Source organism: Carcharodon carcharias, chromosome 22 (assembly GCF_017639515.1).
Source record: "Carcharodon carcharias isolate sCarCar2 chromosome 22, sCarCar2.pri, whole genome shotgun sequence".
NCBI lineage: Eukaryota > Metazoa > Chordata > Chondrichthyes > Lamniformes > Lamnidae > Carcharodon > Carcharodon carcharias.
This window is the reverse complement of record NC_054488.1, coordinates 53,353,645-53,376,249: the sequence shown is the minus strand read 5'-3', so window position 1 is coordinate 53,376,249 and position 22,605 is coordinate 53,353,645. Positions and strand designations below refer to the sequence as shown.

General features: G+C 40.3%; 1 protein-coding gene across 3 annotated transcripts in view; it reads right to left on the bottom strand.

The window, feature by feature from the left end:
* The window catches only part of LOC121293857 (E3 ubiquitin-protein ligase rnf213-alpha-like), a 158,988-nt gene that overhangs the window by 76,465 nt on the left and 59,918 nt on the right, over nt 1-22,605 (bottom strand). For all 3 annotated transcript variants that reach the window (XM_041217270.1, XM_041217273.1, XM_041217271.1), the window contains exons 15-26: nt 21,349-21,510; nt 19,665-19,763; nt 18,701-18,823; nt 18,418-18,607; nt 13,178-13,351; nt 12,934-13,074; nt 10,077-10,687; nt 8,076-8,235; nt 6,637-6,854; nt 4,851-4,988; nt 2,306-2,470; nt 93-1,278 (exon numbers count right to left, since the gene is read on the bottom strand). In XM_041217270.1, coding sequence (XP_041073204.1) covers nt 93-1,278; nt 2,306-2,470; nt 4,851-4,988; nt 6,637-6,854; nt 8,076-8,235; nt 10,077-10,687; nt 12,934-13,074; nt 13,178-13,351; nt 18,418-18,607; nt 18,701-18,823; nt 19,665-19,763; nt 21,349-21,510 — 3,367 coding nt within the window. The remainder of the gene's footprint in view (nt 1-92; nt 1,279-2,305; nt 2,471-4,850; nt 4,989-6,636; nt 6,855-8,075; nt 8,236-10,076; nt 10,688-12,933; nt 13,075-13,177; nt 13,352-18,417; nt 18,608-18,700; nt 18,824-19,664; nt 19,764-21,348; nt 21,511-22,605) is intronic.

The following is a 22,605-nucleotide window of genomic DNA, read 5'->3' as shown; positions in this document are numbered from 1 at the left end:
ATTTATTTCATACTTCACTTAACACTTTATAGCCAGCAAAAAAAGGAAAACTTCAGCATTTTTAATCATAAATCTATGACATAGGAACTTACCAACTCCAGCTCTCTCTGAAGATATGATCCTTACAAACATCCTGTCTTCAAACACAGAAGCTGCCGATGAAATGGCTGGTGCAATTCTGTAGTGCTCCTTCAGATAACTCTGGATTTTCTCTAAAGGTTCTTGTGGAATTACATGCACCTTATATCGACTAAATGCTGATGGAATGTAGCAGTGCTCCCTCTCGCAATTGCATAATATGACCATTTTATAATCCGGTGAACTCTCCAACTCCAGACTTTTGAACAGTTCTTCGCACTTCACACTGACATCATAAGTCAGTTCATCTGCATATAGTAGCGCATATATCTTGGAACCTTCGTATCCATTCAGGCACCGGCGCAAGAACAGCTCCACCTGCTCGCATGTTGTTTCAGTTGTGCAAAGCAGTACTTCGTCATAAGCAGGCAGCGGCTGATCACTGGAGTACATATAAATGCACAAAGCAGATGTGAGCAGATCAGAGCATGGGCAAACAACAAGGTTAGGATGACCTTTCTGAAAGCCAGGTGGAAGAGCTCTTGCAACAGTTTGCTTTGCGCCAGCAACAATATCAAGAAGTTCACCAAGGGTGCTGACATCAAGACAGTTGGACAGAAAATAACTCATATTCTTCATATAGTGCTCCCACAGCAAGTCCATCTTTTTCTCTATGTCTCCTTCCTTGGCTATGTCTTGGATACCTGCTTTTGTCTTCACTGAAGTTTCACTATCATTCCTGTCACCAGCTAACGGCTGGATTCTTGTGCTTTTACTTCCTCCTAAAAGTTTCTCCAGAGCTATTCTTACATCTTTAGCAGTACAGTCAGGTTTAATGAAGGACATCATCATCAGGACATGTAGACTAGTGCAATTCTGGGCAAATATCTCGGTGCAGAGGTAAACAATCTGCTCAGCTGTGTAGAAGTTTAAATAATAATACTGAGACCTTTGTTGATCCATATATTTTTTCCACTTTTCAAGATAGATTTCCATCTTTTTACAGAGAATCGGAAGCTGTTCAGTGACATTTCCAATAGCCTTAATCTCACTGACTTCATATAAATTAAAATCAATTATCATGCAAGCCTCATTCTTAATCGAACAATATACTTCTGCCTTCCAATTTCTGAATAACATGTTGCCAGCCGAAGACAGACTGATGAAAGATGTTGCAAGCCTTTGGACATTGGCAAACACCTGCATACAAAAGAGTGTATTTATGGCCTGCAACTGAAGCAATGGTGAGAAAGATTACAGTGTATATGCAAATTAAAATAACTAATTGTATCTTTTTCTTTGTATATAATTGACAAGTTGGTGTAAATAATGCCACACATCAGCAATGATTCTCAGCTAAGACAAAAGTAACTGCATAACTTTAATAAAAACAAAAAAACTGCGGATGCTGGAAATCCAAAACAAAAACAGAATTACCTGGAAAAACTCAGCAGGTCTGGCAGCATCGGCGGAGAAGAAAAGAGTTGACGTTTCGAGTCCGCATGACCCTTCGACAGAACTTGAGTTCGAGTCCAGAACTCAAGTTCTGTCGAAGGGTCATGAGGACTCGAAACGTCAACTCTTTTCTTCTCCGCCGATGCTGCCAGACCTGCTGAGTTTTTCCAGGTAATTCTGTTTTTGTTTTGCATAACTTTAATGTTTGCTTCCACTAGCCATTGGGATATTAGTCTTATCACTCTTGGTACTTTAAATCTTATGATTTCTCTCTATCTAGTAATTGTTTAGAAAGTTATCACAATATATTTTTAAAAATTCACTAATAGAAAAAGAGGCATCGTTTATCATGAACTTCCATGATTGTCTTAAGGATAGACAAATAGCTTTATATAAATCAATATATCAATGTACTGGATGCATTGTTATAATCACCGCAGTTCCAATGAAATTAAGCTTTCCATCATAATTTAAGATGGAACCAAACCCTTGTTCAATATTTCTTACCTCTTTATATTTTTGTAGGAAATGGTACTGAAGTGTTTCCACCACTAAGATAGCAAGAATGTAGAAAGCCAACAAGGATTGGTGGATTTGACGTGGAGGTAGCTTTCTGATTAAAACGACAACCTGGCTAACACTGGCTGCTTACAAATACACTTAAGCATTCAAAAACCACTGTTTCAATCTCAAGTTTCTTATGCTTCATCAAATTAAAAGATAAATCACTGAATCACACAGACATAACAAATGGTTTGAGAGAGCTGCTTACCTCTACAAATCTTTCCACTTCTTCTCGTCCATGGTCTCCCTTGCCTGACATTAGCATGAGTTTATTCTGCAATTCTTTCAATTCCTCGAAAGTGTAACTTCGCATCTCCTCACTGTCATCGTGCACTTCTGACAGATTTAATGTGATAGCTGATCCTAATGAAAGCTGTGAAATAAAGGATTACCAACTCAAAACAGTTTTTACCTATTGCTTTAAAAATTAAAAGCAAGTTTTAATGGGTACTTTTGATTCTCCAGAATTTATGATTGCATATTGCCAGAAAGTTGAATTTAGCAGGCTCAAGATTACACGCATGTTAAAAATTTGACAGAATTTAAACGGTTGGCTACTTATCTTGCTTTTCTGATGCGTGGTACACTCCAATCTTGCGAACATAAAAAATTTGGGCGTTGGGAAGATTTAGATGCAGAAATCTCAAACATCATTAAAATCCAATTAACAAATAAGTTTTATTGTTGGTTCTAACAGCCTTCGATAGGAGATGGGATGAGCTTAAGGAAGCAAATAGTTTGAGAAACAAAAGTAACCTGGAAAAGTAAAAGCCCTGAGAGTAGTATATAGGATAGGATCAGTTGTAAACTAATGACCTAAAATTTACTACTGTTCAGTTCAATGCAAACCAGACATTTATTCGTCTCATTTTCTGTATTATACAGACTCTCTCAAGTCTATGTAGAGACAGGCATTAAAGGGATTTGTTTCCTAACTTAAGGAAATTATTATCCAAATGCTTTGGAAGAGTACTTGAGTCGACACAAGTGCCAGAGTCAACAAAATGCCTATGTATTAGCTTACTTATATGCTCCAATATCTTATGAAAGGTAACCGTTACACTGGCACGTTCTAATAGTATATGGAAATGTGGCTTACGTACTTAAGACAACAGCTCCTAAAAACAGTTTTCATGATTGTTATTATAATGTAGGTTAACATTCTGAAACAAAAACAAAATACTAGGGATTCTAGAAATCTGAAATAAAAACTAAAAATGCTGGAAATACTCAGCAGGTTAGGCAACATCTGTGCAGTGAATCAATCAATGTTTCAGGACAAGATGACCTTTAATCAGAATAGATAGAAATGTAAGAGTTCTCAAGTCAGTGAAAGTAAGGAAGGGGCAGGGAGAACAAAAGAGAAGGGCTGAGATAGGGTGGATGGTCCTAGTGGGAGTGGGATGGGGGGGAAGTGATCGAAATGGGCTAAAAGGTAGAGATTAAACAATAGATTGAAATAAATTTAAAAATAGGAGGGAAAAGAAAAAAATATAGTTGTAAAAAAATTATAAGTTATTGGAAAAAGGGGGATCAGAAAGGTGGTGGGGATGGAGGAGAGAGTTCATGATCTGAAATTGTTGAACTCAATATTAAGTCCAGAAGGCTGTAAAGTGCCTAGTTGGAAGATGAGATGCTGTTCCTCCACCTTACATTGAGCTTCACTGGAGAGAATATATAATTTGCCAGTCTCAAAAAAAGCAAGAAAAAGACCAGCAACTGACTTCAGGGGAGGTTACAAAAACTTAACAATACAATCCACTAATTTCTTCAGACTACTACAATAAGTAGATGATGTTTATTAACTGGTAGCAAAATCAAGTCAAAATCTTATATATTGCTGAGAAGCGAGACATACTGTAGAAGCTTTTCATCTTGTACTCATTGGGACCAAAGCAAGAAAGTCAAATTTCAAATGTTCACATCAATTTATAGAGGAGAAAAGGATGCAGGTTGGTTGGCAAGTAGACTCTGATTGGCCAAAGCATTGCAATGGATAACTATAGGCTCCCCAAGCTCCTAGGTAACTCAAAAAAGGCTCAAGACCTGAACATATTCCTTTTGTTTGCAGAAACTGGGTCCCTGCATATGAATGTATGTCACTAATAGCAAATGTAAATAAGCACAAATTGTGCTCAACTTAAATTGGTTGTTAGTGCAGCTATTCGCAAAATCACATCAAGCTTTAGACGTTTTGTTTTGGGTTTTGCAAGCACAGATTGGTGAGTACAGTTTGCACTAGTCCATTATGAACAACTGAAGGAACATGCTGTTTGATTCTCAGCTAACTGTTGAGATGTATGGCCTACGTACCTGGAATAGCGCTGGTACTGAAATTCATACAGGACATTGCTCAATTATGTGGCAGGCAGAACATCTTTTTGGCTGAAGGCAGCATCTTATTTCTGGAAAATATCACTCGTGTGGCCACTGCATAGTATAAGTGTGAATAGGGCCCTAGTCATTTGCTCACCTTGCACGCTTGACACAGAAATAGAGTGCATCAAATCTATCCTGCAGGACTATGGCTATCTTGGTCAGATCACTGCTCGCTGTGCAAACTTGTTAATGGGCTAATGGTTGCCAATTTCAGGCCTGAAAAGTGCCTGGTCTACCTCAAAGTATCCTGGAAAAGAAAGTATCTTCAAAAATTTGAATAGGTAGAGCGAGCCATTTGCAGTATATTGATGTTAAGATTATAAAAGAGAGAATAACTATTACCATGTTTTCGAACACTTTTGTCCTTACTGTACCTTATTTTTCCCCTGAGAACTGATGATATAGATTCCATTGTTGTTTATGGCTGAAGCCAGTGAAAGGGATGACAGTTCCACAGATCCATGGCTTTCCTTCACAGTTTTTAGCCAGTCCAAATGACGAGCTGAATCTCGCTGCAAGTGGAAGAGGGAAAAAAATAGAGGAGCTGCCTTCAAAACTTATTTGCAAACCAAGTAATACTGTGGGTAGGATACCATTGTTCCATCTCACCAACTCTTCCAGACCTCACACCAGTTTCTTCATTGTGATTCAGGAACTAATAAAGCCAGAATCCTTTTCCAAATGTAAATTCATTGAGTTTTTAAAAAAAACTATGTCATGGTTTTCTATTTCACCACCACACAAAAGCAAAATACTGCAGATGCTGGAAATGTGAAGTAAAAACTGAAAATACTGGAAATTAATTCTGTTTTTCTCCACCAATGCATGAGTATTCCAAATACTTTCTGTTTTAACCTCTGCTAAGTTGTTATCCAATTTTATCAACCTCTTAATGAAAAAAATGCCACCTAAATTTCTTAATTTTTCCTTTTAACATCCTTAATTGTCACCAAGACCTCAAATCCTGTGACAGATAGAAGAACTCATCTGGATCTAAATTCTCTTCATCAATAAAAATGTTAAAAGATCAAGCTCTACCCTTTCATCTTTCTCTTTGCCAAACAGCGAAACCGATGGCTGTACCATCTTTTCTCATAATTCAGCTCTCTTGCCAATGTTAGCTTAGTGATAGCCGAAGCCAGAAGGTTATAGGTCCAAACCCCATTCCAGAGACTTGAGAACACAAGAGGCTAACACTTCAGTGCAGTAGCTAAGGCGCTGCCGTCTTTCAGATGACATGAGGTGTTAGACTGACACACCATCTGTTTTCTCAGGTGGACATAAAAGATCCAAAGCAACTATTCAGAGGAGGAGGGCAAGTGTTCTTGGGTTTATGGCCAATACTTATCCCTCAGCTAACATCAACCACAAATATATTAACTGATCATTTTTCTCATATCAGCTTGAGAGGTCTTGCTGTGCACAAATCAGCTGCTGCACTTGTCTCCACTACAACAGTGATTACACCTTAAAAGGTATTTTAACACAAATATTTATAATTCAATATTACACATAGATTTGCATTATTAAAACTGTGGTTTACCAAAATTAATATCACTCAACAGACCATAAGAATGGGTGTGAGAAATGGAACAACTAATACTGGTGAAACAAAAGGCACATTATCAAGCTCGGGTTACACTGCATTGTTGTGGCAAGGAAAAACAGAGGTTCACTTAAAATGTGTCCTCTTTAATCTGACCTTGGAGTATTCAGAAAAGAGTTCCTATCCAAAACATAAACATCTTTCAACTTTAGCTCAAAGTATTCCCGAAACCATTTCCAAATAAGCCAATGCATAATTATTCCCAATTCAGGGATGGCTCTTAAGGTCGATAGGAAAAATACTGGTGGAATTATGTGCATCAGCAAGCAAAAGCTTGATTCAAAGAAGCTCAGGTGTCAACAGGAATTTGGTATATCTATAATTCTTAGAAAAGGAGTGTTTTTAACTACGAAGCAACATTTTTGAAATTACCCTCTTCAGGGCTTAAGGAGTGGTAGCCTTGTGGTGGACTCAGACTCACAGTGACAAACCGGAGACAAGAAGTCATACTTAAACTAAATGTCTTTTTAATTATTCACTCTTTAAAGTAGGTTTTCAATCATCTGCACAATAAATTAAAAATCAATATTGTTGAATATTAAGATTTGATTTACCAGCTTCTTAGAAAGATCAGGATCATTGTCTAAAGCATTCCACAACTTCTGCAGACAAGACATAAAGTCAGTAAACCCAGCATTTGGCTTTAGTTCAAAAAGTAATGGAGAGTAGGCTAACACAGCATCATGAAAGCAAGCCACACGATCGACATCAAGGTCATTTTCACCAGCTGAGATTGAAGCCAGGTCAACAAACACTTTCAGTTCATTTGTGTCTAGTAAAGAAATAACAATGGAGGAAAGGGCAAAATATCATTCCATGTACTTCAATAGAGAAAATTAAGCATAAAATATATAACAATTTCTCAAAAGTATTTCACAAACCAGTAGAGAAAACCCTAAAATACTAACGAAATCACAAACAGATTACGCATATTTTAAATCCACTGATTATCACATTTTCAATTTTCAACCCATGGCTTTGCGCTAGGTGCTCATTGGGTAAAGGTCTGCACTACAAACACACATTCCAAACGCCCTGCCCTTTCAAAGCAACGGCTCGTGATGTGACATCACACGCCCCATCCCTTGTCACTAGCTTCCACTGTCTGGTATGTCAAAATCCAAACGTTATGTTATGGCAAATTGAGCATGTTGATTCTCTTCTCTACGCTCTCTGGGGAGTATTTGAGGACACCTTCCCAGAACTTTACAAGCGCCTGAAGCAGCTGCTCTGTACCCGAATGTGGACCTATGTACTTGACTGTACCTCTCCTCCAATTTTGGTCTTGGAACGTGAAAAGGAGTCATGAAGTACAGCAGCAAGGGATAATCCTCATCATTGATGACACATCCTTTCACTGCCGCATGTGGACCTAGACTTTAAAATCAATCATCTCTTTTGACCTCCCTGAAGTGTCAATCAAAGCCTATGCATTCCCCTGGGGGTACATGTGTGTAGAGTTTTGCTTCCACTTGCGATGCTTCACACTCTGGGCTTCATGACTGGTTCTCTTATTGCTGTTGCTCCTCCTCCAGTATAATAGTAAATAACAGTACAGCCAGCAAAAGGGGCATTTTTATTTCCAAGATTAACTGTAAAAATGGCTGTCTGAAGTCACAGGATTAGAATGGCCTCAACGCATCCTAGAGTAATTTGCTTGGCCCTGCTGCAATATTGGGTCTTGGAGCAAGTACAATTGCAGTAAAACCATATTTTCAGGTTGGGGTATAGGGTATTATTACAGTCAGAGATTTGTACGCTATATATTTACTTTGCACCTTGATTGTGCTTCTCTGAGCATCAATGTACAGGAAAGTCCAGCAATGAAGTACAAAGATGATAGAACAATTAACTAATGTTACAGCCTCTTCACTTTGAAAGTTAGTTTGACTTTTGTCTCTTTTTATTGAGTTGGTTCAATTTTAGAAATAATGAAGAAAAAGCTTTTAACTAATGCATGATGTATAGCTTGCAAAACTTTTACTTTATTTACCTTCTAATGCTTCTTTGACCCAATGTACAAATTGCTGCCTTAGAGTAAGCTCTTCCAAACATTTTCTGCGACATTCTTTCACTTCCTTAAGACGGTTTTTGGCTTCTATAAATTTTTCATCTATGCAGTCTAGCCTTTCGTTCTTATAGGATTCATCTGTCTAAAATGAAACGTAAAATTGTGTTTCATCTGATTTGTAATCAAACTAAAACTTATTTCAAGCTTTTGTTGACAAGTGATAGCACTAATTATAGTTCAGTGTACGATTTTAGAATTGAATCTGTTTTGTTTACAAGGGTTTAAAAGGAGCAAAACAAATAATACATTAGAAAATTAAATTAATATTTTTTGAAAGTTTTAGATAAAAACATAGAGCACAACAACTTTCAGAACAAGTAAATGCCATTTATCGAGTTTCTTTTTGTTAGATATCAGGAACAGTACTAATCACCCCGTCATTTCCTCTCTCTAGCAGCACATCCAATTTCCTCAAACACATGTATGCTACCAGTTAATTTTTAAATTATTGTAAAACCGTTATCTTTTGAGTAAAGGTTTATTCTCAATTTTCTTCCGTTTTTTTAAAGAAATCTTGTTCCCTGCTATTCAAAGAGCAATTAGGAATGGGCAATAAAAATGCTGGCCTATCCAGTGACACCCACCTCCCATAAAAGAGTAAAAAAAAGACCTTCACAAGTGAACAAATTGACGGTTCAATTTTATTAACTAATTTCACAGTTAATTTGAAGCTTTTAAAGTTATCTCAAAGTGCAACTTCTTTAACTATTCCTATAACTTAAATACAATAGAAATATTCACACTGTTGTAATGATTTGCTAGGAAGCTCCAGATTTGATCACATGCAGCAGTGATATTGCTCAGCGGACTTTAGGAAAGAATGGTTCAGGCTTAGCTCTGATGCATCCACTTCCCACATTTTCCATTGTTCAGTAGTTAGGAAAGTTACTTAAGACATGCATTTATTCAACTTCTGTTTGTTTGCAGGCTTTAATCTTTTTGAGTTTAGCCGCTACTTGGTAGCATCATAGCCAAAGTACACAGCTACAATGGCCACTTAGATTAGGCACTGGAGTCTGGTTCTTTGGGACCATAATCAACTAAGGAGTCAAGATCTTTAGGAGAGGAGAAAAAAGAAAATTAACAAGGAAAGCAAAATTTAAATATTCACGCTTGGGCTGACAAATGGCAAGTAACATTCATGCCACACAAGTGCCAGGCAATGACCATCTCCAACTGGAGAGAATCCAACCATCTCTCCTTGACATTCAATGGCATTACCATTGATGAATCCCCCACGATCAACGTCCTGGGTGTTATCATTGGCCAGATACTGAACTGGACCAGCCATATAAACACTGTGGCTAAAATAGCAGGTCAGACTGGGAATTTTGTGGACAGTGACTCACCTCCTGACTCCCCGAAGCTAGTTCACCATTTACAAGACAAGTCAGGAGTGTGACAGAATACCCTTCACTTGCCTGGATGAGAGAAGCTCCAACAAACACTCGGAGCTCGACACCATCCAGAACAAAACAGCCAGCTTGATTGTCATCCCAACCAACACCTTCAACATTCACTACCTCCACCACTGACACACACACTGGCAGCATTGTGTCCCATCTACGAGATGCACTGCAGCAATTCACCACGGCTCCTTTGACAGCACCTTCCAAACCTGTGACCTCTACCACCTAGAAGGACAAGGGCAGCAGATGCATGGGAACACCACCACCTGCAAATTCCCTTCCAAGCCATGCATCATCCTGACTTGGAACTACATCGCCATTCCTTCATTATTGGTGGGTCAAAATCCTGGAACTCTTTCCTAACAGCACTGTGGGTGTACTCACAATGCATGGACCACAATGGTTCAAGGCGGCAGCTCACCACCACCTTCTCCAGGGTAATTAGGGATGGGCAATAAATGCTGGCCCAGCCAACAACACTCACATCCAGTGGAAGAATAAATAAATAACTTACCAAATTTAACAGTGTTTGCAGAACATTGAAATTTCCAGTAAGGCTCAACATATTCTGGACTTTCATGATTACTTGGGTAGATTCAACAGCCAAATGGAGCTCGTGGTATTCCTGAATTTGTTGGATCCGTTCTTCTATCCAGTTGCCTTTAGTACGCGTCTCTAATCCACACATAATTTTGAAATCACTCCTTAGATCATCATATCGATCAACATAAACTTTAAAGATGGCATCGACCTGTTTAAATGTAAGACTCCCCTCCTTTATTTCTTCAAAAATTTCCTTGTACTTCTCCAAACATGGCACCCATATCATAGCATGAACAGCTTCGAGAGATATTGACGGAGTCGACTCCAATGCTTCTTCATCATTAGTTGTATCTTCCTCGCATAATGCTTTGGCTTCCTTTTCCCAGCACATTTGTAAAACATGGCTATCTTTAAAGTTATGAATGTTTTTTGCCATTTCTTTCAGCTCCTCACTTAAAGTGAAGTAAGAAACCTGAGTGGGGAGTGACATCAAATCTTCCATTCGCTTTATGGTCACTAGTTCACTTAGCGCCTTTGATCTAACATTGGCTTCAAGCAGTTTTTCAGGTTCTTCAATTTCCACTACAAGAGAAAACTAGATTAATATTTTGCAGAAATACAACAGGGGTTCTCTTCCCACAATGAAGCTTAACCATCCTTTGCAAATTCTTTGCATATTCTGCAATGCTTTAGGCATCATTATAGAAACAAGATAGAATATTAGGCAAACGCTTGGGGTAGAATCTTTGGCTTGGCAAGAGGAGGCGGGGCCCACTCGCCAAGGTGTAAAATGACAGGCTGTGATGTCGGGTGTGCATCCCGACGTCACCGTGTGTCATTCAGGTTTTCAGTTCAGGGGCGTGCAGCCAAGTCAACTGCACACCCACCAAACTGTCAAAGGCTTATTAAGGCCATTTAACAACCAATTAAATCATTGACCTGAGCTGCCTGTCCAACCTTAAGGTTGGCGGGCAGGTGAAGAGCACAGGCGGCCTTCGCATTTTTCATGGAACCTCAGCCGGGATGAGGTTTCATGAATGGTTTTAAAGTGCTGGCAAAATTTTTATTAACATTAATGGACATGACCCAGCTCATGTGACAGTTTCCCATGAGGGAACATATCCTTAAATTTTTTTTCTCCCTTCATTCAATGTTTTATACATGAAACTAATCTCTCTGAGGCACCGCTGTGTAAAATAGCAGCGCCCAGCCGATCGGGGTGGGGGGGCACCGATCGGCTGCACGCCTGCCCCCGCACAAGCCCCTTGATGGGGAGAAAATTCTCCCCTTGGTTTACATTTTTCTCGAAGCAACAAAGACTGGAGGTAGAAGTAGCAAATTTCCAACTTCAAAAAAATGAGGGAGCAACACCATTCTATGAAAGCACAGATCTTCTAGGGAACACAGGACTTAGGAGCAGGGGTAGGCCACTCAGCCCTGCTCTGCCAGTCAATTAGATCATGGCTTATCTGGCTGTGTCTGAATTTCACTTTCCTGTCTGCCGCCCACCCCACAACCCTTGACTCCCTTATCTAGCAAAAACCTGTCTAACTCTGCCATTAATAAATTCAATGATCCAACCTCCACTGCTTTCTGGGGAAGAGAATTCCACATACTAATGACCCTCAGACAAATAAATTCTCCTCATCTGTTTTAAAAGGGAGACCTCTTATTCTTAAACTGTATCCTCTAGTTCTAGTCTTCCCCACATATTTATCTCTCTCATTTTATTTACCCTAAGCCAATTTGCGTGTGGCTCAGGTAATAATCTAGAGATTACTACCTTTGAGGTTCTGCTTTTTAATTTAGCCCCCATGCTGCTCATGATCCCCAAGCTGATCCTTTTTCCTAGTCCCATCTATGTCACTGGCACCAACGTGGACCTCAACAACTGGATTCCATTCCCCGCCCCACCACTAAGTTCCTCTCTCGCCCGAGTAGGTGTCCCAAATCCTGGCACCTGACAGGTATCACAGCCACCTAGATTCTTGCTCTTGGCTACAGATAACTGTCTATCCCCTATTACCACTACAATCCTATCTACTCCCCCATCTTGAATGGCTTCCTGTACCCCATTGCCATGGTCAATTTGCTCATCCACCTTGCAGCCCCCATTTTTGTCCATATAGGCTGCAAGAACCTCAAAGCTGTGGCTCCTCCAAGTTCTGCCCTTTCGGTCCCCTTACATTCCTCATTTGCAGTCACACCTTCCTGCCCCTGACCACTGACCAAATCAGGCAACCCTAGCCTAAGGACTGCTGGCTGGAACAAAGCGTCCAGGTAATGTTCACCCTCGCTGATGCATTGCAGTGTGTGTGTAGCTCAGCCTCTAGTTCATTGACTCTGAGCCGAAGCTCCTCGAGTCGCAGACACTGTAGACGCGTTTCCCCTGGACCCACACTGGCATCCAGGACCCCCCCAAATTCTGCAGCTGCAACACATCACCTTTCTGGCTATCTTTATGATGTGTTAATTAATCTATTTTTCTCAATTAATTTATAATTAATAAACCCTACTACAACTAATAAGCTGTACTATTAGGAAACCTTATAACTACTAATAAAATCTTACAATTACTAATAAATTACCCAAGCTTCAAAACATAAGTGAGAAAAATACTCATCAACCAATAGGCCTGTAAGTGGAAAAGAAGCAGCTTGCTCCTAATGGTCAGTCACCAGGGGCTAGTATCAGCCTAATAGACACACACATAAGATATGTCCTTTGCAACTGCCCCTCCATACAGGACAGCTGCGGCTGAAAACCCTGAAACCAGTCCTCTAACATGTTATATAATTTAAATAAAAATAACGCAAAAAAAGCAGTACCTTTCACAAACTCATTGATTTTTTTACACATTTTCAAGAGACTGTCCATCCAATTACTTTCCTCATTGAATGCAAATAGTTCCTCTTGTCGCCACATCAATAATTCTCTTAAGTTTTTTCCTCTGAAAGATTCATCATTTTCTGCAAATAAACTTGGCATTAAAAAAAACCTTCAGAAGTGCCTTTTGCATGTTTCCATATGGAAATTTTCTTTTTAAGGGAGACAATTTACCGAAAAACTTACTTGTGTTGTGCAAAGCTATAAAGCTGTTCTTCTTGTTTAAGATCCAATCCAAATGTTTTATTTGTATGGAGCCATCTAGAAGTTTGTTCATCAGATCCAAGAACACTGAATCTGCTATTGCCATCAAATTGTGAGCTTTATCTGACAGCTGATCAATAAGTTTGCTATCCGTTCCTATTCACAAAAACATAAAAAGAAATTGTACTAGATGAAGGAGGACTTGGGGACAAAAATTAAGGCAAATCTCAATCCATAAGAGTAGCGTTAAAAAGACAATCTGATACAACTGAATGTGCATGCATGTCTGGTTTTGCTCAGGAATACTGCTATTCAACTCATATCTGAAGTTTAAAATTTAACTTGTATGAAATGCACATTAAACTGTTTAGCTGGCAATGCTGCAGACATGCAAAAATTAAGACATGCACTTTGAAACTGATGTAGAGGTGCACAGGGAGCCTGGTGAGAGCCAAGATGATGAGAGTTCAGGGTTTTGAGTAAATAAGGGCATGGCACCAACACCTGATTACATTTCAATTCCTAAAGAGTGGAAGCAGAATTAAAGAACAGTAGAAGAGTTGCAATTTGCAGTGATAAGAGTGCAGATTAGAGTCTCAGTAGCAGCAAAAGATGGAAGTGAGCAATGTTTTGAAGGTGGAAGATGGTCTTGGTTACAAAATGATATGGGGAAGAAATATAAACCTCAAGCATCAGCAGGCTTAGTTTGAGTTGGCAATTAGAGCTGTTGATATAGTCAACAGAGACAAGTGAAAGAAAGCCACAAAGGATGACTTTGGTTTCGTCTGCATTAACTTGGAAGAAGTTTGGATTCACTCAAGACTTGATGCCAGATTTATTTTGAATAGTTGAGAAATTGTTTTGAAAAGGAGTGGAAAAGTTAATCTGCATTTCACCAGCACACACATGGTATCTAAGCTTGTGCTTCTGGACGTTGTCACCAAGGGGGATCATTCAACAGTGCTGAGATGAGTGACAGAGGATAGAACCCCGAACTACACCATGGTGATACGGCGGCAACAGAAGAGACTCCATTAGAAGATACATTTAGTTATCTTTGAGGTAAGTGTGAAAAAAGCAATTAAAGAGAGACTTTGTGGGAGGATGAGTGTTCAATGTCAAAGACATTAGCTACATATGTACAGCATATGTACACAGATAAAAAGGGCAGAAAAGAATTACCGCCATAGAAGACGCCATTAATCACTTTGACTGTAAGAGTCTGTGGTTTTGGCAATACAGAAACTATTTACAGGGATCAAATTGAGCAGTTGATGTAGGCACAGTACAGCAAGGCAATGTTGCCCAGAACTTGAGAAAGGCAAAATTTCAGATTGTCATTAGCTGGAAAGCGTGGGAGGCTGAAGGCGGATTTCTCAGGAGAGGTTGACAACAGCTATTTGAGAGAAGTAAGGATGATGTCACAGGGTAGAGATCGTTTGATGATTGTGGCAAGCAGAGGGCACAAATATAAGACTACGGAAGCTTAACAGGGTAGACTCCGAGATGCTGTTTTCTATCATGGGGTTTCTGGAACTAGGGATCACAATTTAAAAACAAGGGGTCTTCCATTAAGATGGAAATGAGGAGTTTCTTCTCTCAGGGGGGTCATTAGTGGTTGGAATGCTCTTCCACAGACAGCAGTGAAGACTGAGTTATTGAATTTATTCAAGGCTGATCAAGACAGGTTTTTGATCTACAGGAGAGTCAAGGGTTAAGGGGGGCAGACAGGAAAGTGGAGTTGTGGTCACAATCAAATCAGTTAGGATCTTATTGATTGGGGGAGCCAGCTCAATGGGCCAAATGGCCTACTGCTTTAGGGAAGGTGGTGGTATGGCGGTAATGTCACTGGATGACCAATCCAGAGCATTAGGCTGGGCCTCGAGTCACAGGTTCAAATCCCACCACAGCAGTTGGTGGAACTTAAGTTCAATTAATAAATCTGGAATGAAAAGATAGTCTCAGTAATAGTGACCATGAACAATTGTCAATTGTTGTAAAATCCCATCTGGCTCACAAATGTCCTTTAGGGAAGGAAATCTGCCGCCCCTACTTGGTCTGGCCTACATGTGACTCCGGACCAACAGCAATGTGCTTGACTCTTAAATGCTCTCCAAAATGACCTAGCAAGGGGGGAGAAGGGGGAAGGGGAGGAGAGATGAGGGAAGGGGGGGAGGAGAGATGGGGGGGAAAGGTGGAGGGGGAAGGAGAGATGAGGGGAGGGAGGGGGGTGGGGGGGAGGGGAGAGAGGGTGGGGGAGGGGAGGAACCCTGGGAGTCCTCTATATTGACTCTGGGCCCCATGAGGTCTCATGGTGTCAGGTTAAACATGGGCAAGGAAGCCGCCTGCTGGTTACCACCTACCCATCCCACCCCGGCAGCTGATGAATCGGTACTCGTCCATGTTGAGCACCACTTGGAAGAAGCACTGATGGTGGCAAGGGCAAAGAACTTACTCTGGGTGTGAAGTCCATCATCAAAGGTGGCTCAGTAGTACCACTACTCACCGAGCCAGTCAAGTCCTAAAAGACATAGCTGCTAGGCTGGGTGTGCGGCAGGTGGCGAGGGAACCAACAAGAGGGAAAAACCTCCTTGACTCATCCTCACCAATCTCTGTGACAGATGCATCTGTCCATGACAGTATTGGTAGGAGTGTCAACCGCACTGGCCTATTGGAGACGAAGTCCTGTCTTCACATTGAGGATACCCTAAATTGTGTTGTGTGACACTATCACTGTGCTAAATGATAAGATTTTGAACAGATCCAGTAAGTCAAAACTGGGCATCCATGACGTGCTGTGGACTATCAGCAGCTGAATTGCATACAACCACAATCCGTAACCTCATAGCCCGGCCGTTCATCCACTCTACCATCACCATCGAGCTGGGGATCAAAAGCAAAATACTACGGGTGCTGGAAATCTGGGGTTCAAATAAGAATGCAGGAGGGAATGCCAGGAGTGGCACCAGGCATACCTAAAAATGAGGAGTCAACCCGGTGAAGCTACAGAACAGGGTTACTTACATACCAAACAGAAAAAGCAGCATGCAATAGACAAAGCTAAGCAATCCCATACCAAATGACTAGGTCTAAGCTCTGCAGTCATGAACAGTGGTGGTCAATTAAACAACTAATGGGAGGAGGAGGTTCCACAAATATCCCCATCCTCAATGATGGGGGAGCCCAGCACATCAGTGCAAAAAAATATTTTGCAAATATCTTCAGCCAGAAGTGCCGAATGGATGATCCATCTCGGCCTCCTCCTGAGGTTCTTAGCATCACAGATGCCAGTCTTCAGCCAATTTGATTCACTCCACCTGCTGTCAAGAAACAGCTGAAGACACTGGATACTGCAAAGGCTATAGGTCTCGAACATCCCAGCAATAGTACTGAAGTCTTGTGCTCCAGAACTAGCCGCGCCCCTAGCTTGAGCTGTTCTGGTACAGCTACAACACTGGCATCTACCTGGCTATGTGGACAATTGCCCAGTTATGCCCTGTACATAAAAAGTAGAGCAAATCCAACCTGACCAATTGCCACCCCATCAGCCTACTCTCCTTTATCAGCAAAGTGATGGAAGGTGTCATCAACAGTGCTATCAAGGTTTAGCAATAACCTGCTCACTGATACTCATTTTGGGTTCTGCCAGGGCCACTCAACACCTGACCTCATTACAGCCTTGGTCCAAACATGGACAGAAAAGCTGAACTCCCGAGGTGAGGTGAGAGTGACTGCCTTTGATATCTAGGCAGCATTTGACTGAGTGTGACATAAAGAAGCCCCAGCAAAACTGGAGTCAGTGGGAATCGGGGACAAACTCTCCATTAGTTGGAGTCATACTTAGCATAAAGGAAAATGGCTGTGGTTGTTGGAGGTGAATTATCTCAGTCCCAGGATATCGCTGCAGTAGTTCCTCAGGGTAGTGTCCAAACCTCTTCAGCTGCTTCAACAATGACCTTCCCTCCATCATAAAGCCATAAGTAGGGATATTCGCTGATGATTGCATAATGTTCAGCATCATTTGTGACCATCAGATACAGGAGCAGCACAAACCCAGAAACAGCAAAACCTGGACAACATTTAGGCTTGGGCTGATAAGCAGCAAGTTACATGCATGGCACACAAAGGCCAAGGAATGACCATCTCCAACAAGAGAGAATCCAACCGCCTCCCCATGACATTCAATGGCATTACCATTGCTGAATCCCCCAATATCAACATTTTGGGGATTACCATTGACAAGAAACTGAATTGGACCAGCCATATAAATACGGTGGCTACAAGAGCAGATCAGAAACTAGGAATCCTGCAGCAAGTAACTCACTGCCTGACTTCCCACAGCAACTCACCAAGGCTCCTTCGACAGCACCTCACAAACCCTCGACCTCTAGAAGGACAAGGGCAGCAGATGCATGGGAGCACCTTCATTTGCAAGTTCCCCTCCAAGTCACACACCATCCTGACTTAGAAATATATCACCATTCCTTCACTGTTGCTGGATCAAAATCCTGGAACTCCTTTCCTAACAGCACTGTGGCTGTACCTACACCACATGAACTGCAGCGGTTCAAGAAGGTAGCTCACCACTACCTTCTCAAGGGCAATTAGGGATGGGCAATAAATGGCCAGCAACATCCACATCTATAAAAAGAATAAAAAACTCCTGCTCCTGTTTCTTATGATCAGATGGGAATGTTGGATGAAAAGAAATTGGAGCAAACAAGTTGGGTCAAAGAAGCAGACAGTTGTCTTCAAGAACAAGATGGTGAGAAAAAGGGGCATATGGGAGGAAATTTTGGAGTAAGGTTGGAGTACAGGATGGTTTAGAAGAGGGCAGGTGCATGGAAACAGAGTTAAGAGACAGGAGGATGGTTTCAAATTTGAATACAAGAAGTCTGTACGTAATTGCGACTTATCGGGTATTATTTCAACTTTGTGCTCCCAGCATGCAAGGCTGTCCATTAGAAGCACAAAGTCACAAAATGTTTCCTTTGGAATATAAAAGGAGAATACAATAAAGGAAAAAGTTGACAGTGGAGAAAAATAAAAGGAACCAGCATCCAGGAGAGGAATCAGCATAACTACGAGCAGCTGAAGTAAGGAACAATGGCAAAACAAGGTGGTAGTCTGAGCTGGAGGTGGGTCATTAAAAGAACCAGAGTAATGGCCATCCACAATTACTGTTCTGAAGTAAATTAAACATACTAAAATTGTTACCATACCTTGCAATTTAAAGATGGTTCTTACAGCTGACCAATTAAGTAAATGCTGGACAACTGAATCAGGATCTTCCATAAAGCTTTTATCCAAGTTTTTAGGCCAGGAATTTTCAATTATTGTTGACAACAACTTTCCAAACTTGCTCAAATTGTAATGAAACAATTGATCTAAAAGCTTGGCTTCAGACTTGTCCTAGAAGGGGTAAAATATACATATAGCAAGCAAAATATGAACCAGTCTTTGAAAAATCCAAACATTAACCATATAGTTTTACACTGTTGATACCTGGCATATAGAGTGGACAGCATCAAGTGCACAATTCTCAAAACAGTTTGCAACCAAAGGCTGCGAGCTGCTCAACTTCTCAATCACTTGGCAATAAACTTCTATCTGATCTTGAGGACTTTCCTGATGAAAAGATAAGGTATGTTGTTATTTTAATGTCTAAAAATGTCTTGCAAAAACATAAAGATGAACAGATGGCATTTAACACTATTCAAGTCTCTATGCAACATTGGCAACATTTCAGTTTCTTTCTGAAGGAGCTGCCAAGGTGGGTGCACATTTATTTCTTTTGTAGCATGAATTAAGTTCCTACTACCATTTCAGCAGCAGTTCGTAAATTGTATTCTACCAGCCATTAAATATTACAAATTATTTCCAACAAGCACAATAACTAGTGTTCTACAAAGCTGATGTAAATGTTATTCATCAGAAATTAATACCTCACCACACAAGGGTATAAATATGGAGTGCAAGACTTCTGCAATTAAGAGTATTTTCCTTTGCAAGAATATGCTTTAAACATGCAGAGTTCTCACAAAGGCACAGCAGATGTGTGCACCCATGCAGTGTGCTACAGAGTCATCCAGGCATGCCTCAAGATCAATACTTGGTTTGCATTGAGTTTCCCAGCCTCTGTTGGTGCAACACTTCAATTGACCACAGCATTTTGATTCCAATTTCCACCTAGAGATGCTTTTGGGAAGTATGTGAGAAATATCAGATGAGAACTCCACTGTTATACTCTCTTTTTTCCCTCAATACTGTTGAATAGCCTAACAACATTCTCTATCCATGTTTGCAGCTGGACAAAATGGCAGCGGGCTGTTGACTCTGATCAAATGTTACCCCAGAATTAGTCACTGTGCTAAGGAACGGCAGATAGATAATTGAAAAACTGCAAGTTTAACACACTACCTAAACAACATTCATACATGTGACCTGCATTTGATATCTGATACACTACCTTCTTTATTCGTCCTTCCAGGTCACTCAAGAGTCCTTCGCTCCAAATGGAAGTCCATTCCTTATCTCCAAAGCATAAAGTTATAAGCGTGACCCACATCTTTATAAATGAAGAGAGAATATTTTATTCAAATACAGCTTTACCTGTATATATCCAAAATCTTGGCTAATATTTACTCTTCCAGCAACATTTCTAAAAGAGATCACCTCTTGCCTCATTGCTGTTTGTGAGATCTTGCTTTGTGGATACCATGTTTGCCTATATTTTAACAGTGATGGTATTTCAAAAGTGACAAGCCTCAAAGTAGCAGGTCCCTTCTTTTTTTTATTCTAAACCAAATAAATTCATGTTCTTGCATCATCCCATATCTTCCTTATGTTAATAAAAGCAAAATACAGTGGATGCTGGAGGTCTGGAGTAAAAACAAAGTGCAGGAAAACCTCAACAGGTCTGGCAGCATCTGTGGCGAGAGAAACGGTTAACATTTCAACTCCAATATGACTTTTCTTCAGAATATTGGGCTCCAAATGTTAATTCTGTTTCTCTCTCCACAGGTGCTGCCAGACCTGCCGAAGTTTTATAGCACTTCCTGTTTTTATTCCAGATCTCCTGCATCTGCAGTATTTTGCTTCTTTTACATAGGGAAGCAATGGGATAATGGAAAAACTAAATTTGTTTGGTTTAGAATAAAAAAAAGGAAGGGACCTGCTCAAGAAAGAAGTCAGAAGATACATATCGATGGGAAGAGTCCCAGTGAACCTAGCAGGAAGAACTCAAAGATCACTGTTAAGCAACCTACAATCACCTCAGATGGATCACCTGAAGATAACTATTATTTGATTGAAACTCATGGAGAAGATACGTTACCAACAGGAACAGTCCTGATGAACCCAGCAGCAAGATCTTGGTCAAAGATCATTCCTAAGCGACCTAAAGTCATCTCCCTAAGCGACCTACAATCATCTCAGCTGCCCCTCAGGTGGTCAATCTATGATTCAATTGAAATTGTTTTGTCCAAAATTCTCAATAAAGGTATTATATTTAGTGAGAGATTGTGTCAATCATAATTCTGGGTCTCCGAATTCAAGAAAGATAAAATCACCCACGTTTGAACCCTCAACATTACTATTCTCCTAACTTGGACATTGATCTCGGCCTTCTTTAGCTGCAGCTTCTCCAACAGGTAGATGTTACTCCAACCCTAGAACGTGTCTCAATGTCCCAGGAATCTGAACATCTTCCTTGCATCTGAATTCTTTAGCTCTGTATTTAATTCCTTTATTATATTATTCCTATGCTGATTGGCAGTTGGCACCATGATGAATAAAAATTACTACTCTGAAGATGCTGTTTGTTAACGTAACTCCTAATTTCACTAACTCCCTTCACAGGACACTAATTCTGTCCCTTCCTGTGACATTACTTCTACTACGTAATCATTAATTAACTGTGAATGGTTTTGAACCAGTAATAGTTTAAGATATCAAATAAATAACCTTAAGCAGTTCCTATTACTGAGCAGTTAAAATGATGCAAATTAAACTCAAAGCACAAAAAAAATTTAAAAATTATAGTTTTAGCAATTATGCCCCAAATATTGCCATTAGGCTAAACCCCACATTCCATGACCACTCACATTTCCAAGAGAGAAGTTAATTTACGTACTATCACAAAACTGCCTTACCTGGAGTTCAGACTGATTGATCAAAATACCATATCTATATAGTGATTCTGTGTTAAGGACATCTTTCAGCCAACTTCTTGTAATTGACAAAGTTTTTTTTACGAATACTTCAGTGCTTCGCCTTGTCGAGGCTTCCTCATTTTGAGAATTCTCACCTGCAATCTAGGTTTTAAAAAAAAATGTTCACTGATATTTCCCCTTAAAGGTTGAGTTAAAGTACTATTGTAATAAGTACATGAAGCTAAGGCAGCCGCTCAAAATCTAATTGTCTTGTTTTGCTTTATTAAACTATTTATGTCAATTGTATTATTTACAGTACATGCATGTTAACACGCAGTGTGGGGGAAAATAAGATTGGTGAGCTGCAGGTGCAGATGGTCATGTGGCAATACGGTGTCATGGCGATAACAGAAAGCTGGCTCAGAAGGGCAGAGCTGGGTACTAAATATCCCTGGACACAAGAAAGGAATTAGGTAGCAGTATTGATTAAGGGTACAATTCTGTAGGGGGTGTAGGGGCAGAGGGATTTGGCAATATGTGTACAAATCATTGAAGGTGGCAAGTTAGGTTGAGAAAGCAGCTAGTAAACCATTTGGGATAGTGGGCTTTATAAACAGTGGCACAAAGTACAAAAGCAAGGGAGTTATGATAAACTTGTATAAAACACTGCTTCAGCCTCATCTGGAATACTGTGCCCAGTTCAGGAAAGATGTGAAGACGCTAGACAGGATGCAGATAAGATTAGAGAGGGTGCAGGCAAACAAGTGCAGTTTGGAACTGAGTGCATAACTGGGAGCTTGGTGAATGGGGGTGTTCAAAGAGTTCATCTTGTTCTTGAAAAATCTAGTCTAGTCTGTAATTAGCAATATTTGGATAGTACTGTATAAATAGGCTAAGTTTCGTTCTTCCAGCCTTAGGCAGAGTAAACACACACACTGCTGGGAGAGCAGAGTAGTTAGTGAACTAACTGGTTGAATCTGGTTTCTCTAGTTCCAGTTCAGTTTCCTATAAATTCAGGATTCTTTAGTGCAGCTAAGACAAACGAGTGCATCTTTGGAACCAAGTGCATACCTGGGAGTTTAGAAAGTGGGGACGTTTGGTGAGGAGGGAAAGGTGGTGTTGCTTCCCTTTTGCTATTTCTATCTTTTTCACCCTGTAGGAATCAGTTCTTACTCTACTACAGGGAAAGGAGCTAGCTGTTTGGTGAGTATCTGCTAAGTGGTTAAGGTGTATTCCAGTTCTAAGGTTTAAAATAGT